The following is a 17684-nucleotide window of genomic DNA, read 5'->3' as shown; positions in this document are numbered from 1 at the left end:
GTCTTGAGGACCATGAACTTGGACTCTGGCACCACCCTTTCCCTCCCCACCCTGACCATAGCACCTCGACCACCTGCCACACACACCCCACCCAGCACAGAGCTTTATACATGCCAGGCATTCAATAAATGATTGTCTTTTAAAATTAGATATTTGTTGATGCTGCTGACGAAAGTGATGCCTAAGAGTTGGAGAGTTACCCAACCTAGGTTCTAGTCCCGCTCAACCACAACCCAGCCTTGTGATCTTGAAGTCACTTCCCATCTCTGGGTCTCTGGTGATTTTCTGGTCCCATGCACGCTCTAAGATACTGGATAACTATTATATATAATGAAGTCTAATGGGTCTGTTACCCAGAAATGTACAAATTTGCATGAGATTTGGAGCCCCCTCCTGGCCAAAGTTGTTTTAGCACCTTTAACTCAAAGCAGCTGGCCCTGCTTTGTATCCCTTTCCATCCCTGGCTGACCTCTGGCAGGAAAAAGCAGGAGGGCCTGGTACCAATAACCTGCCAGTTTACAGATTATAAGCAGTCCAGGGTGTACATGCATCTCTCTTTCTTCTCCTTTCTCTCTCTTTCAAATCAGCCCTAATAAACAAATGTTTGGCGAGTGTCTTGAGAATGGTCTTTCCTGAATTTGGAGTAGACAGTAAGATCAACTTCCGTTTTCTCCAGAGGGAAGTAAATTACTGGCCAGACTTCTCCTCTCCTTGATTGCTGGGGAATGGGACCAGGATGAGACACCAGAATTGCCCTGTCTGCTTAGCCCCATTGTTTGCTAATTGCAGCCATAATAACAGGTCCCTCTGCTTGCCAAACCACCAGGTGGTGGAAACCACCTTTCTCTGACTCCCAACACAGTAAGTTCATCAGCAAAATCTCAACGGGCTTCTATACAAGACGCCATTGAGAGTCTTAGCCTCCTGTCTTAGCCTTGACTCTGGTGAGGGTCCTTATGCAGCAGAACTTTTTGATAGAACCATGTCAAGTTCCAGCCTTAGCAAATGACCATGGCCCTGGAATACCAGAGGGAAATCTGCTAACGTGCATGGCCAAAGAAGCCAAGGACACAATTAGAGTCACAGAGCAAAAAATATATTATTCCATAATTCCAGGCTGCATCCCTAACACTGATGGGACATCTGGTCCCCAAACTAGCACACTGTGCTTTAAGAACTTCAAGGATGAGGGTGTGGATGGTTTCACACATCTATCTCAACTACTGAACATGCCTTCAAGTGTATTTCTGCCTGGTAGGGGCTTACCAAGATCATTTTGGTACAAAAGATCAGTGTGCATAGTTCCATTTTAACCATAAGCCGCCACAGATTTTCTTTTGCAAAATCCCCTGGATTTTCCAGGAGCCAGTAAACCCTGAGTTGTCCACTGGATGACAAAAAGAACAGGAAAAAAAAATCCCTTGGGGAATTCAAAGGCAGTTTCTTAAAATAGCCTGAAGCCACCAATAACCAAAATTATGAGTCTGGTTTTGGTTTGATCGCTTTTTTTTTTTTTCCCCCAGTTCTCTATTCAGAAATGTTAGAAATTACTGTTCTTCATCCTGTTTGAATCCACATGTCTATTTCAGGTGAAAGAGTCAAGACTCTCAAAAGTCAAGTCTGGCTCCAGCTCACGTCCTGCTCTCTCTGTCTCAAGCAGAAGATATCCCCATAGTTGGTTCATTTCTTACCCAATAGGCTAGGGCAGGTAGAGGAAGATTTAGTAGGCTGGGTTTTCCCACCTCGGTGAATCTGACTGGGATTCTGACTGTCATCCATAAGGTGTGGCCCTAGGCAGATTACTATGATCACTTTGATTAATCTTACTGCCTAATATATAAATAGCACGTTTCAGTTGAGACTCTTTGGTTTACAAGTGCTAGAAATGGAGCTGAGCCAGCTGGAAAAAAAGAGAAGGGGCTCTATTTCCAATGTACCGTGGTGTCTCATTATCCATGGATACTTGGGCTTCTCAGAGCAGAACCAGGAAGTAGCAAATCTTTGAGAACATGATGCTTTTCTCCATCTCTTATCTCTGCTTAGCATTATGTTTCTGTTTTATTCTTCTCGATCTGCAGATTGTTTTTCTCTGCTTCTTCACCCACATAGCAGGAGTCCCCTTCTGCCCAAATGTCTACCAGTCCCTCAATTCCAGACACACCTGAGACTGGTTGCCTCTGCAGTCTAGATCCCAGTTCCCAGGAAAAACAATCTGATTGGCCCAGCTTGGGTCATGTGTCCACCCTGATCCAGTCAATTATCAGGGGGTGGAGTCATGTAGCACAAAGGTGACTATCAGAGCTAACTCACTGGGCTGGGGAATTAATTCTAAGAAAGAGGGCTGGTGTGAGTGGCTTACACACCCCAAAACACACCTACCAAATTATTGTTTACTTTTTCAAGGACATTATTCATTTATTTATCCACTCAATGACTATTTGTTAAGTTACCAACCTGTGTCACCCACTTTATTAGGAACTGGGGCTACACTTGGGGCAAACCAGACAAGGTTCTTGTCCTTAGGTAGTTTTATCACCTTTGGGGAAGATACACATTGCTTTACAAATCATCCAAATAAATGTAAAATTATAATTGTGACCAATATTGTCAAGGTGGAGCAAACATATACTAAAGTATGAATGGTGGTAATCTCTGGGGGTAGAGATATAAGTTTAAAAATTTTTAAGATTAATTTATTTAAATCTTAAAAAATTCTATAGTACTGTATACATGTCCTTCTGTAATCATAAAAGGATTGTTTGGGGTTTTTTTTAATTTGTATTTTAAAAGGATCAGGATGGTCCCCTGGTGAAGGGGCCTGCCTGGAGGATGAGGGGGGGCATTTAGTAGATCTGCAGTAGGATACAAGAGGTGACGACATTGATGTATACACACTACTATATATAAAATAGGTAACTAATAAGGACCTACTGTATAGCACAGGGAACTCTACTCAATACTCTGTAATAACCTATATGGGAAAAGAATCTAAAAGAGAGTGGATATATGTATATGTATAACTGATTCACTTTGCTGGACAGCAGAAAGTAATACAACACTGTAAATCAACTATACTCCAATAAAAATTTTTTTAAATAATTAAAAAAATAAAATAAAGTGTTGACCTAATTTAAAAAAAAAAAAAAAAAGAGGTGACGATAGCTTAGACTAGGCTGATGGTCCTGGGTAGAGCGAAGGGAACTTTAGAAGGTGAAGTGGCTTCTGTTTGGTGATGTGTGTCAGGGATGAGGTAGATGGAGGTGCTAAGGACAATCATAGTTTCTTGGCCTGCATACCTGGAGGGATGATGGTGCTACTTAGTTTTCTAATTTTTTTTAGCCTGTAATATACGGGAGCTTTTCTAGTCAATATTAAAAGTTCCCTTTAGCTATAATAATGATCATCATCATAATAATAGTAACAATAACAATAGTGATATCAGCAATTGTTTATTAAGCCCTTATGTGTTGTACCAGGCATTGTGCAGAGTAAGCACTATGTTCGTGCATTTATTCCATAAATGGGAATTTAGTCACAAACAAGAATGCCCTCCCTTGTGGAGCTCACAGTCTAGGTGGAAGAAATGATGAATTAGATAAGAAAAAAAAAACAAAAAACCACAAGACTTTGGGCCCCTTCGACTCTCTAGTATTTTTAAAATATTTGTTCAGCATTTATTTAATGAGGGCTGGAAGAAATAAATTTTTTATTAAGTGTGCACTTCTTTCCCTACATTCAAAGTAAGGTATTTATTACATGGGCTGAAAGCAGTATTTTCTAAGCCGTCTTTTATTTCATGGTTTTTTCATACCTGGATAATGTCACTCACATGCTTGCTATGAGTAAAAGTAACTTACGTGGATACAGCTTTAAACTCTTAAGAGATGTTTTAAGAGTTTGCTTGTTTGTTTTCACTTTAATGGAGGTCAGATGTTTCCTATTTTTCTGGAGTTCTTGTTTTCCCTTTAATCTGGGGGGGGTGGGGGGAAGAGGAGGAAGTTTATGAATAGTTAACTTCTTGGGAAGCATATTAAAAGGTTTGAAGTTACTTAAAACAAATCATTCCTTCCAAGAAAACAGCACTAGGCCTGCACTACTGCACGTTGACCTTGACCTTGCAGCTGGGGGTGACTACTGCTGACACACTGGGCTGTCTGCTGGCCGGAGTCAGAGCTGGCCCAGCCCAGCCCACAAGGGCAAAGCATCCTGCACCAGCACCCTGCAGGAATACTCCACAGAGATGGGACGTGCTAGTGAGGAGGGATTTCGAATTTCCACTTGAGGATGCTGTTTACTGTGGTAGGAACTGGACCATTTGTGCCAGGAGAGCCTTGGAAAATCCCACTCTTTCAGGCCAGTTTGTCTACCCTGCCTAACACATGAGGGATCATCACTGCTCAGACCTTTAAAAACAAAACAGAAAAATCTCACCTATGGACAATTAAGAAACCATGTAGATAATGTCTGATTTCTTTTTTTGTGTGGCTGCACTGCAAGGCATGTGGGATCTTAGTTCCCCGATTTAGGGATCGAACCTGTGCCCCCTGCAGTGGAAGTGCAGATTCTTAACCACTGGACCGCCAGGGAAGTCTCCATAATGTCTGAATATTAATTCATGATATTACTGAAATATAAAAATGCCAGCTCTATAAGCACAGGGATGTTGGTCTGTTTTCTCACCATGACGCACCCCCAGAGCTGAGAACAACGGCTGACACATGACAAGTTTTCACTAAATATTTGTTAAACGAATAACAGTAAATATTTTCAACTTTGGGGGCCATATAATCTCTGTTGCAACTACTCAACTCTGTCTAGTATACCTATACTATGACCTGGCAATTTCCTTCCTAGATATAGATCCAAGAGAAATCAGTACATACGTCCACCAAAAAAAAATGTGTGAAAGTATTTATAGCAGCACTATTCATAATAACTCAAAACTGAAAGCCACCCTAATGTCCACCAATGCTGAGTGGGTCAGTAGTGGTGTTGCATTCATACGATAGAATACTATATACCAATGATAAAGAGCAAACAACAGCTTCCTGCAGCAAACTGGTTGAAGCTCACAGACACAATGTTGAGCAAATAAAGGCAGACACAAAGGGTACATACTGTATGATTTCATTTACATAAAGTTCAAAACAGCCCAAATTAATTTATAGTGCTAGAGGCTATATTAGTGGTTGCCTCCGAGAAGTACGAACTGAGAGGGGGCACAGAGAACTGTGGGGTGCTGGCAGTGGTTTCTATCTTGATCTGAGTGGAAGTTTTAGCTGTGCACCAGAGTTGTGCACTTCAGTGTATGTATGTTACAGCTTGCTATGGACTGACTGTTTGTGTCCCCGCCAAGTTCATATGTTCATTTAAATAAAAGAAGGATTTAGCTAATAACAGCTTTTCTTGAATCAGATAGAGAGTAATTTCTTGCAGTAATTTCTTTTCTCAATTGAAACGGTCATACCAGCATCTTGCTCTGGCCTGAAAAGTAAAAAGTAAATTCTGGATCTCACCACCCATTTTATTACAGTAACCCAGAAATGTCTGAAAAGTTTTCAGTGTGAAGACAGCACCTCAGCATCACTGAGATGCCACATGAAATGCATATTAAGATGCTGTATTCTTGATGATGGTTAACGCTTGATGTGTGCATCATATAATGATGGCTTAGCCCTGGTACAGGCACAACTTCATAGAAGCCACTGCTTCCTCACTTTCCCCCCATCATTGTTTTCTCCCCATCTGAATGTCACTACTACATTTTTGCCAACATTTCATGGCAGGTTAAAAAAAAAACAAACATATTTCTCTTGATAGCTTTCTTTCTTTCTTTTAAATTTATTTATTTATTTTTGGCTGCATTGGGTCTTTGTTGCTGCGTGCGGGCTTTCTCTAGTTGTGGCGAGCGGGGGCTACTCTTTGTTGCGGTGTGTGGTCTTCTCATTGCGGTGGCTTCTCTTGTTGCGGAGCACGGGCTCTAGGCGCGGGCTTCAGTAGTTGTGGCGCACGGGCTTGGTTGCTCCGTGGCATGTGGGATCTTCCCAGACCAGGGCTCGAACCCATGTCTCCTGCACTGGCAGGCGGATTCTTAACCACTGCGCCACCAGGGAAGCCCTTGATAGCTTTTCTGAATTGCATATATGGCAGAGAAGTGAGGTGAGGAGAAAGTGTGAGTCTAGGTTTGGATTCTTGCTCTACTGTTATTTTTTGTGCAACTTTGAAAGCTGTTTCACCTTTCTAAGCTTCTGTTTCTTGTCTGTAAAGTGGAGATAATAATGCTTACCTTATGGAGTCATTGTCAGGTGAACATGAGGTCAGTCACATAGAATGGTCAGCACACTGTGGGCACATGGTAAATCCTCGGTAACTGTTAGTCATTATCATTACTATTATTATCATCACTTACTAAAAGAAGCACCATTTGTTCTCTGGTCCTGCTGGTCTGTACAGATCGTACATAACTTTAATCTTCAAACATCAAGCAAGTTGGATTCGTTCATTCATTCAACATTGAGTACAGTCGGGGTTCCGCATCCACAGGGACAGAGGGCCGACTCTAGTGCGCCATTTTACATACAGCACTTGAGCATCTGTGGATTTTGGTATCATCTGGGTGTCCTGAAACCAATTCCTCATGGATAACGAGGGACCATAGTATTTACTCTGTGAATAAGATAGACCAGAGCCCTGCCCTCAGGGAACTTGCATTTCTAGTGCAATTTGTGCATTTGCAAATTTCTCTCTGGGCAGAATGATCTGGCAGCAGTTATCGCTCTTTCCCAGCAGTCTGCTCTTTCCATGTTCTTGTTGCCTGATTACTAATAGGTCTTATTAACAAGAGCTCGAGATTTCCTAAGCTTTTCCTTAACGGTTATGTTCTTCTCCTTCATGTGCAATGTGTTGTTTATGTGTGGCACTGTACGTGCATTTTCATCGCCAGACTTTGTGTATGTTTTTACAAAAACATTAAGCTGTTCATTTTCCGTGGAATGAAACGGAAAGCTTTGTTTTTATGTTCCACTGTGTTTAGTCTCAAAATGGCATTGCTGCTTGGCAGGGTCTATAAAACTAATGTGCAAAATTTACTACACAAAACATATTTAGGACTTGGGTAATTTTTACTGCCAAAAAAGGTGACTTTCCCAAACAACTAAATATTAACATTCTCTCTTGTCTTCGAGTGGCTTTTTTTTTTTTTTTTTTTTTGCATGAGCATTTTCAGCATGTTGCTTTCATCAGCTATTGTCAGTGAGGCTGATGCTTTGAAGAATTGGTCTAAGGTGGGATATTTGGTATCTTGGTCCTGACTGAACTCATCACAACCAAATTTTCTTCTTAAATGTCCTGTTTTTCACCTGTGAAATCCATTTTCAGTTTTAGGGTAGTTGTTTAAGTCTGCTTGAAGAAAATCTTACATTAATATACATTAGTTACTCAGGTACTCATATCTAATAGCTAGAGTAGGATAGTGCCTCCGTGAGAGGTGTAACATATAAACTAGTTATTGCAGGACTGACTATTGAACTATAATGAAGGCATTAGCCCTGTGGTCACCAGGATTCCCATGTGGAATTATAGCTCATTGGGATGTGGATATTGTTGTGTGAGTTTTAAACATAGTTAAAACATAGTTTTGAAGTTTCAATTTTTACAGAATCATGTGTAACAGAATCCTGTTTATGTAAAGGGATTTATAGATGTGTATCAGGCACTATCAGTGCCCTGCCCATTTCCCCTCAGCCACTGCAGAGATGTGCAGCTTCAGCGGACTTTCCTCATACAATTGCAGCCTCCGCCTTCAAGCACCTGTGTCTCTCTGTTTGAGAGCTTTCTCTGGCTGTATGCTCCAGAAACTCTAGCCCCACAGGAGCAACTTACAACCATGAGGGATGGGAGTGGTGGGTAAATTCCCTAACTTCCTTGTCCCTTGGACAGTTCTGCGGTGTGTTCTACACAGTCTCTCAAGGGGCATAGTGGAATTGAGACCACTTGCCCAAAGTGCTAATCTGTTCATTAACACACCTTCATTGGCTTTCTCCCTTTCCTGTCTCACTTTCCCACTTCCTCACCATGCTCTGTGGATCATGTCCCTCCAAAATTACTTGCATCCAGATCACCGACATGGGCTGCTTTGAGGGGAACCCACAGTGAGACACTATGTAATACATATTAAATGATGTGGAGTCACACCTAACTGATAACGGTGTAGTCAGCACAATTTGAAATGGCTGTCCAGCTCACAATAGTTGTTCCACTTACCACATATATGCTACCTCTTTCCTTTTGAAGAATTGTTCTCCTTCCAAAGGGAACTGTCTCCTTTGGCCATAGTTATTGGTTGGGGTTGGGGATCTGACCGAAGCTATTAACAATACCCAATACCTGGCAACTGTGATTGGTCTATGGAGAGAATGTAACCCACACTGGACAAATCAGAGACCTCTCCTGAGATTTTCTAACTGGTGCTATGGGAAGAGATCCCCCTTCTTCTCAGAGCTAGAAGCTATGAGCCCACAGCTCACTTCAGCCATCTCTGTCACCACATAGAGAAGTCTGCTCACAGTGAGAATGTATAGAGCTAATTCTCAGGCAGAGGCGAGGGATGAGTGACAAGAGCATCTTCATGGCATTTGAATCCTTAGGGTAGATGATCCTAAACCAGCTCCACTCTGCCCCTCACCACAGTTTGGCTATGTAGGCTGCCCTACACCTCATCACATGGGCATAAGCTAGCTAAAGTCTTTATCACGTATAAGCAAAGAACCCTGCTGTGGATGTTTAACTCTGGGGCAGAAAGTTGGATTGGGAATGAGGATGTGGAACAGGAGGATCATTTTTCAGATCCTGTGCTTTTCAGGTCTACAATTTCCATTTGACTCTTTTATACAGTTTCCAGATCTCTCTGGAATTTCTCATCTCTTCACCAAGTATATGCATCTTTTACTGTAGACTCTTTAACATATTAATCAAAACTATTATAAAGTCCTTGTCTGCTAATTCTGACATCTGGGTTGTGTGAGTCTGTTTCTATTGACTGATTTATCTCTTGGTTATGGGTCACATTTTTCTTTTTCTTCACATGTCTAATAATTTTTGTAGAGTGAACATTGTGAACATGTTCTAGAGACTGGATTCTGTTATCTTCCTCTGATGAGCATTTTCTTCGAGTGGTGGATCACATCACTTGAAACTTGCTTGTAGGTTTGGTTAGGATGGGTCTATTTTAGTTTTAACCTTAGTGCTAGGGTTAATGACTTAGTTGTGGAAAAAAAAATCAAAATGGAATGGTATTGTTAAGAGAGCTCTCTAAAATGGAGCTGGGAGGCCACTGAAGAAGTGTGACTGATGCATCTCTCAGCCCAGGTGGAATGTGAACTTTGACCACTTATTGTCTTAATGAAGGCTTCCAGAATGTCTGCCCAATGTTCCAGAAACTCAAGATACTTATTGGACCCCTACCCTAAGATAACTCATGACAGCCTACCTACTTATTCGACCCTAAATAACTTGTGCACAACCTATCCCTTGAGGACAAATGTTTCCTTTCTTGCATCAGGATCAATCATAATTCTTGCCAAGCAACTTTAACAACCTTGTGGCTTTTGCCTGTATAAGCCCCAGACTCCTTCTCTTCTCTGGAACACTCTTACTGTTTTACCCAAATCAGTGTCTCCTGAATTGCAATTCATAAGACCCCAAATAAATTATTTTCTTACTTGCAGCCTTCTTGGTCAACATAGTCAGAGATGTAGCTTTTACTCTTAGAGTGTAGCCCTTCCATGGTTTCAGTTGAAAGCTGCAGTTGTTTACCAAACCCCTATCACTTGGTGAGACTTTCACATCCAAACTTTGTCACCCCCGTGATGGGCAATGGCTGAAATCTCTGCTCAATCTCTTTCAGCCATCAGCTGTTGTTTTTTCCATGGATCCCCTGGAGTCTCACTTGGACATGTACAGTTCAAGAGTCAGCCAAGGATTTGAGGAGAATTTATACACATATTTTGGGGTTTCCCCCTCTGTGACTCTCTCCTCTCCAGAATTTTCACCATAGTTTTCAGCCACTCTATTTGCAAACTCCTTCTTAGAATCATCAGGCCACTAAGTCTGTGGCTTTAGTCCTTCAATGACCTCTACCCTGTGTGAGCTGACAGTGGTTCTCAAAGTGTGGTCCTTGGACCAGTAATTAGCATCACATGGGGAATGGTTAGAAATGCAAAATTTGGGGCCCCATCCCAGACCTAGTGAATTAGAAACTCAAGGTGGAAACTAGCAATCTGTATTTTAACAAACTCTAGTTTGAGACTGACTGCCTTAGCGGTAAAGCTATAAAAATGTGGGTCTCACCAGAGTGGTTCCCTTCCTTTACTGTCTGGATGCCTTTCAGTGCCATTAAGTAGGGTTTTTTTTGAGGAGGGGGTCCAGAATTTATTATTATTATTTGTAGAAAGGATTAGCCTTAAAAGAGCTACTCTGTCAGATGGGAATTTGGGCATTCACTTTGTAGTATATATTTCATTCTATATACTGTTTGATCCCCCCCACCCAAGCATATAAACTCTTTGTAATTTAAAAAATAAATTTAAATTATTTTAAATTGAGATTTGAATAAAATATTTGTGAAACCCTGAAAGCACCTTATAGTTTTATGGAACACAGCTTGAAAATCTCTAGTTTAAACCATGTGATTGACAGTATGGGTCAGGATTAGCTTCAACCATGCATAGCAGTGTCTCCATGGCAACTGTCACCATAGCATCAGGCCTATGACAGAGGTGGTAAATGAACTTGTACAGAGTGGGGAGGAATGCAGTGTGGTATCTTCCTGGTCCCCCTTCCAGGAAATCCCAAAGACATGTCTTGCACCTTGATAGAGGAAGCCTGCAGGTAATGACCAGATGAAAATGACCTCTCTACTAAGAGCAGTCACATTTCCAGCATTCCAACCTGTTTTCAGAATGAGGCTCTTCTAAACTCCCATGGGTCAGATTCATATCAGCTTTGATTCATCAAGCCTCACATGTTAACCTTACCTGCTCACCTTCCCCAAAGTGCAGAGGGTCTCTGTTCCTCAATGAGAGGAAGGGACTCCCCCTCAAGAGCGAATTGACTTCTTTCAACTTCAAGAAGAGGGAATACCTTTACAGTATTCTCACCCTACCAGACGTGTAGAATGGAGAGAAAGTTCATCTAAAAACTCACCCCAGCTTCTCCTCCTTTCCCTGCCTCCACCCCGACAGACCCACTTGTGTTTTATCCACTGGGGAGCAGGCACTGGTTAGTACTTTTCCAACTTTAATGTGTACACAGGTGCCCTGGGGATCTTGTTAAAATATAAATCCTGATTTAGTAGGTATTATGGGCTGAACTGTGTCTCCTCAAATTTCATATGTCGAAGTCCTAACCCCCATTACCTTAGAATGTGACTGCATTTGGAGATACAGTCTTTAAAGAGGTAATTAAGGTAAAATGAGGTCACTGAAGTGGGCTCTAATCTAATATGACTTGTAAGAAGAGAACACAGACAGACAGAGGAAAGACCATGTGAAGACACAGGGAGAAATCAAAGAGAGAGACCTCAGAAGAAACCGAGCCTGATGACACCTTGATCTTGGACTTCAGGCCTCCAGAACTATGAAAAATAAATTTCCATTGTTTAAGCCACCCAGTCTGTGGTACTTTGTTATGGCAGCCCTAGCAGACTAATATAGTAGCTCTGGGGAGGGAACTGAGATTTCGTATTTCTAACATGCTCCTGGATGATGCCGACGCTGCTGGTCCAAGGACCACACTTTGAGTAGCAAAGAACTGGAGAACCAGATTCCTTTTTGTTTTATGGCATGGTCAGCAGCTTCCCAAATCACCTAGCAGGTTGGAGAGGAGGACACTTTTTCTCTAACTCTGCTTTCTTTAGGATGGATGAGGCAATTGTTCTCAGCCTTTTTATATTTGCAGTATTTTTGAAATATAAATATGGTGGCACCTTTCAGGGGATGAGTCTCAGGTTAGCTTATGCAAACGAATGAAGTGGGCTGGATAAACAATAAGACATGATGGATGCAGTAGGTAAACTAGGGAGCTCACACCTCATCTAAAGTGGGCAGATCTACTCTGTCTGCAAGCCAGAATATGAGCTTAATGTGGTCAGATTTCCCAAAATTTCAAGAGAAGCTAGAAATTTGGATTTCTATATTAAATCTCTAGATTTTTAAACTTTTATTTATTCATTTATTTTGAGTAAATGAATTTTATTTTATTTTTAAAATTAATTTTTATTGGAGTATAGTTGCTTTACAAGGATTTAAAAAATTTTTTTTAATGTTGGCAACTCTGTCAATTTATTTTTGAAATGTGAGGCAAAGAAGTCCCCTGAGGTCCTGGACATGTTATTGATCTAGATCTTGTGTTGGGTCTTGTCTTATTTACATGTGTAAAAATTCATCAAGCTGTATGATTAAGACTTGTACAATTTACTACTTGTAAGCTATGCCACAATAAAATACCTGCATTGGAATGATGCACATCAACCTCAAGGTAGTTGTTACCTGTGGGAGTGGAGGCAAGGAAGGAATGGGTTTGGCTTTATCTGTATCTCTAACATTATGTTTCTTTCAAGAGAGAGAACTGAAGCAGAGATGGGAAAGCATTAATCAGCTGCCTCATCTCAGTGGTATCTAGGTTTTCTGTTTCATTATTTTCTGTATGTTTGAAATATTTCATCATTAAACATCTTTAATATTTAAAAAAAAAACAAAACAAAACCTGAGAATACCAATACTGCATGGGCTAAACCAAATACCTTGGAGGTTACTGAACCATATTCTCTTGGTCTTCCTCTGGGACCATATTGCTGTTTAGATAGGAATGTTTGCTGCCTTGCCCCAGATTTCCTACATGCTTCAGTAAATACCTGCTCCCTCCTTGCCACCAGTGTGACATGATATCACCCCACCCACTCAGCCCAGCGTCCCATATAACCTTTATCATCAGAAGTGGTGTTCTTAGTGCAGGCTCAGCTGTAGCAAAAATAAAATCTATACATCAGCCTAAATTTGAAGACACTGTGTTGAGTTCACAGTTCAGAGGCACCAGAGAATAGGCTTCTCTGATCATGAAAGCAATACAGCCTAGTGGTTAAGCTCACTGGGTAGAAACCTGGCTCTTCCACTTACTAGTCGCATATACTTGGGCAAGATAGTCTTGGCCTCAATTTCTTCATCTGTAGAGTGGGAATGATAATAGTACCTACCTATTTAGGTTTATGTGAAGATTTAAGTTGGTTGGGTGATTGGTACATAACTGTTCAATAATCATTAGATATTATTAAGTACTTAACATTAGTGAGATTTTACTTTTTTTTAAAAATAAATTTATTTATTTATTTATTTATTGCTGTGTTGGGTCTTTGTTGCTGTGCGCAGGCTTTCTCTAGTTGCGGTGAGCGGGGGCTACTCTGTTGCGGTGCGCGGGCTTCTCATTGTGGTGGCTTTTCTTGTTGCAGAGCACGGGCTCTAGGCGTGGGCTTCAGTAGTTGTGGCTTGCGGGCTCTAGAGCGCAGGCTCAGTAGTTGTGGCTCACGGGCTTAGTTGCTCCGCCGCATGTGGGATCTTCCCGGACCAGGGATCGAACCCATGTCCCTTGCACTGGCAGGCAGATTCTTAACCACTGCGCCACCAGGGAAGCCCCTGATTTTACTTTAAACCTCTTGGACTAAGTCTGAGGTGAGGCCACAGTGTTAATAAATTGATATCTGACCGCAGAGTCTCAAAGGGAAAATATTTTCAACTCTGATTCAAGTAGCAAATGAGATAAAATTTTGTCATGCATAGGGAAAGAGAATCACAGAGGCTCTAGGCGAGTTCATTTACTGGTTGCCTCAAACCTCAGGGCTGGGGCACTTGCCCCTCCTCTTGGATGGTGATGTTGCCAGGGCAACCCGGCTTGTTGACTTGCAGGGGTGCTGTTTGGGGCTGGTTGCTCAAGATAATCCTCGCAGGAACAGCACCCTGCCGGTGGCTCTGTGACCCAAAAAGGGCTTTAGCAGTGACTAATAAAGCTGTAAAGGATGCACACAGATCCAAGAAAATCCATTCCCTGAAGGAATATGATTTAAACTACTTCTCAGTTGGTGCTTCTTTGTCTTGTTAACCACAAGCATTAAGTTCCTCTGTTTGAAATTCTAGTTCTCCCATGCTGCGTTCTCCAGAGATGCTGTTTTCTCTGGAAAATCACTGAGACACTACTGGTGCCTGGAATGGGGGACAGGAGCTATTTGCCTCTGAGAGTGCGCTTCCTATGTGGGCTTTTCCTTGCATTTCAGGAGGTGCGCTCTTTCAGGATTTCTCCTGAGTCCAGTTGAGAAGGCCCACAGATCTCCTGAGCCCTCTCTCCCTTCCATTAGTTTAAGGCTGCTGTGGCAGTCACCATGGTGTGTCTTGCAGACCTGGGAGTTACCCTGGCCTTTTCCACACTCCTTCACTCCTAAATCAGTTACCCACCTCAGGTCTGTTTCATTAATGTCTCTGTCATCTGTCTCCCTGCCACCGTCCCAGTTTAGGTCCTCACTACCCTTCCCCGGATCACTGCAGTCACGTCTCTCTAGTCTACCTGCCCCTGAGCCATGCTCCTCTACTCTGCTGCCAAAATATTCTTTCCAAAATGTAAATCTGATGCCAGCTTTCAGCTTAAAATCTTTTAATGCTGCCCTTCTGCCCGCCTACACACTGTTTCCAGACTAAATGTTCCCAGTACTGTCAGAATTCTGAGTTGCCAAGAAAAATCCAGGACTTCCCTGGTGGCACAGTGGTTAAGAATCTGCCTGCCAATGCAGGGGACATGGGTTCGAGCCCTGGTCCAGGAATATCCCACACGCTGCGGAGCAACTAAGCCCATGCGCCACAACTACTGAGCCTGCATTCTAGAGCCTGTGAGCCACAACTACTGAGCCCACATGCCACAACTACTGAAGCCCGTGCGCCTAGAGCCTGTGCTCCACGACAAGAGAAGCCACTGCAATGAGAAGCCCGCACACCGCAATGAAGAGTAGCCCCCGCTCGCCGCAACTAGAGAAACCCCACGCGCAGCAACGAAGACCCAGCACAGCCAAAAGTATAATAAAATAAATAAAACATTTAAAAAATGCTCTAAAAAAAAATCCAGAAAGCTGGATTTTGGTGTGAATTCCCCATCCCTTTTTTGTTTGTTTATTTGTAGAGGTATAGCATTTTACACAGTAAAAAAATTACAAAACATTGCAATAAATCTGCTACCCACTCCCTGCTCCCAATTCCCTATCTGAAGAGGCCAACCCTGATACCAGTTTCTTCTGTGGTCTTTCAAACACACACGCACACTACATTTTTTAAAAAAATACAGATGGTAGCTAATTTTTTTTATGTTGGTTTAATATTTTTAACCATAATAGTTTTAAGATTTTTAAACTCCAAGGGTCAAACAAGACCATGTGCATCCATGGGTTTTAAGTCATGTAGGCATGTGCTTATGATCCACTTGACTGAAAGTTCCCTGGAGACAGGGTTGGAGCTTTGTCTTGGCATCCCCTCTACACCTGGCACAATGCCTTGCACACAGTTGGCACTCAATAAGTACACTGCCCATCCTCTGAAACATTTATCAAGCACCGCTCTGTGCCTACTGCTGGGTCCGTCACAGAATTCCAGGTGAACTGTGATGTGGGCAACCTCTGAGGGAACACATGGGAACAGCTAGTTAAGTCTAGCTAAGTCCCAGAACTCAGCTGGCTATAGGTTCAGAACACGCCCACCTCCCATTTTTCCTGGTTACCTGGGTCCACAAGAAATGGACAGAAAAGGCAGATCATTCCCACTCTCAGGCTCACCCCAACGGGGTGTGTGCTTGGGCTGACAGCCCAGCCCCCGACAGAGTGCTGATACCAGCATTCTCAAGCCGGCTGCCATGCTCAGGAGCGGCGTTTCTATTTCTTGCCCTCCACCAGGTCAAGGCAAGCTGGGACTGGACGGAAACCACACAGGCTGCTTGCTGACTCTTCCTGAGGTGCTGGGCTGGGCTGGGCTGGGCTGGGCTGGGCTGGGCTGGGCTGGCTGCTGGATGAGTCAGGTCTTTTCAAGCTTCTTCATGTTGGGAGAAGACTCACTGTTCAGGTGGTTTGGAGCTTTCTCCTAAGTTAGATCCTCTTTGCTCACTTGCCTGTGGTCCAGGTCACCTCTGGCTGATCAGCATACGTGTTGCAGGACACGGTGATATTTTCAGTTCATGATAAGGTGGGCCTCACTGAGGAAGCATAACAAATTCTTATCACATTGCCCTCCCCCATCCACTGAGGCGGTGATTTCCAATTGTTTCCACAGTGACGCAGGACTGGTGGTTTTCGTGCGTAGTGTGCTCTGTGGGAGGGTCATGAGCAATTTCCCTGGAACCTTACCGTGACACTGTACCTTTCTTTACCACTAAGAGACCATTCTGGAATGCAAGTGGGTGGGAATGTGACCTTGTTCAAAAATTCACCTTGACTTGATTCTCATTGTAGTGATATGAATCCTACTCCCAAAACTCAGATGGGTGAGACATCATATTCCTTTTTTTTTTTTTTTTAATTTTATTTATTTATTTATTTTTGGCTGTGTTGGGTCTTCGTTTCTGTGCGAGGGCTTTCTCTAGTTGCGGCAAGCGGGGGCCACTCTTCATCACGGTGCGCGGGCCTCTCACTATCGTGGCCTCTCACTATCGTGGCCTCTCTTGTTGCGGAGCACAGGCTCCAGATGCGCAAGCTCAGTAATTGTGGCTCACGGGCCCAGCTGCTCCGCGGCATGTGGGATCTTCCCAGACCAGGGCTCGAACCCGTGTCCCCTGCATTAGCAGGCAGATTCTCAACCACTGCACCACCAGGGAAGCCCCATATTCCTTTTTTTATTTCAAGTTAGCTGGGGCTTGGTGCCTTCATTCTCTGTGCTGGAAAGAAAATAATTTTGGTAGTAGTTGGGTGCAGCAGGCTCTCCCCTTCTCTAGAGATGCGTGAAAAACCATCACATAAGAGGGTACGTGGTGCCTGGAAAATGGGTGATGTGTCCACTCTTCTGAGACCAAGTCTTCTGCTGATATCCCCAGTGTGTCCCTTTAGAGAAGGAGGCTTGCAGAAGCTTCCGTTCCAAGCTTGGGAATCTCGGCTGAAGCTGGGGATCATAGGCCAAGGCTTTAAGTCTGCAAGAGACACTGCAAAACCTCTCCACAGAAGTCCTGCCAACCTCCCACCTGCTGCAGGCACCATGGGCAGCACATTCTGGTCTGCAATGCCTGAAGCCCACTAATCTCCAATCCCTCCCAGGCTCCAGGCTTCCAGAAAACATAAGCCAGCTTGTCTGCACAAACAACTTCTGGATTTGGCCTCCAAACCAAACCTCCCGGAGGCAAGGCTGGCTTCTTGCTCGGAAGAAGTAAAAGACAGGAAAAACAAATCCCATGCTAACAGCTCAATATATTATTCTGCCACCAAATTTATATTAGAATAGACTAATCATTCACAAATTTCAGTACATGAGAAAACTTAGTACTTATCACAAGTTAACTGCACCATGTATCACAGCTTATGTGACACTGCTGTTGCTTTGCTCTAAAGTAGAGCTAAAAAAAATGGAAGGATGCTCTGTCCTCACCCCTACTTTACTTCCTCCATTCACTGATTGTCC

General features: G+C 42.9%; 1 protein-coding gene across 1 annotated transcript in view; it reads right to left on the bottom strand.

Annotated features, from left to right (window-relative positions):
- Positions 1-6213: 6213 nt before the first annotated feature.
- STN1 (STN1 subunit of CST complex) overlaps positions 6214-17684 on the bottom strand; it is a 53706-nt gene continuing 42235 nt past the window's right edge. Inside the window, exon 10 of the mRNA XM_061193668.1 lies at positions 6214-6342. Coding sequence (XP_061049651.1) covers positions 6335-6342 — 8 coding nt within the window. The 3' untranslated portion in view covers positions 6214-6334. The remainder of the gene's footprint in view (positions 6343-17684) is intronic.

This window comes from Eubalaena glacialis, chromosome 1 (assembly GCF_028564815.1).
Source record: "Eubalaena glacialis isolate mEubGla1 chromosome 1, mEubGla1.1.hap2.+ XY, whole genome shotgun sequence".
NCBI lineage: Eukaryota > Metazoa > Chordata > Mammalia > Artiodactyla > Balaenidae > Eubalaena > Eubalaena glacialis.
Note: the sequence above shows the minus strand (reverse complement) of the source record. Positions and strands in the feature narration are given on the sequence as shown.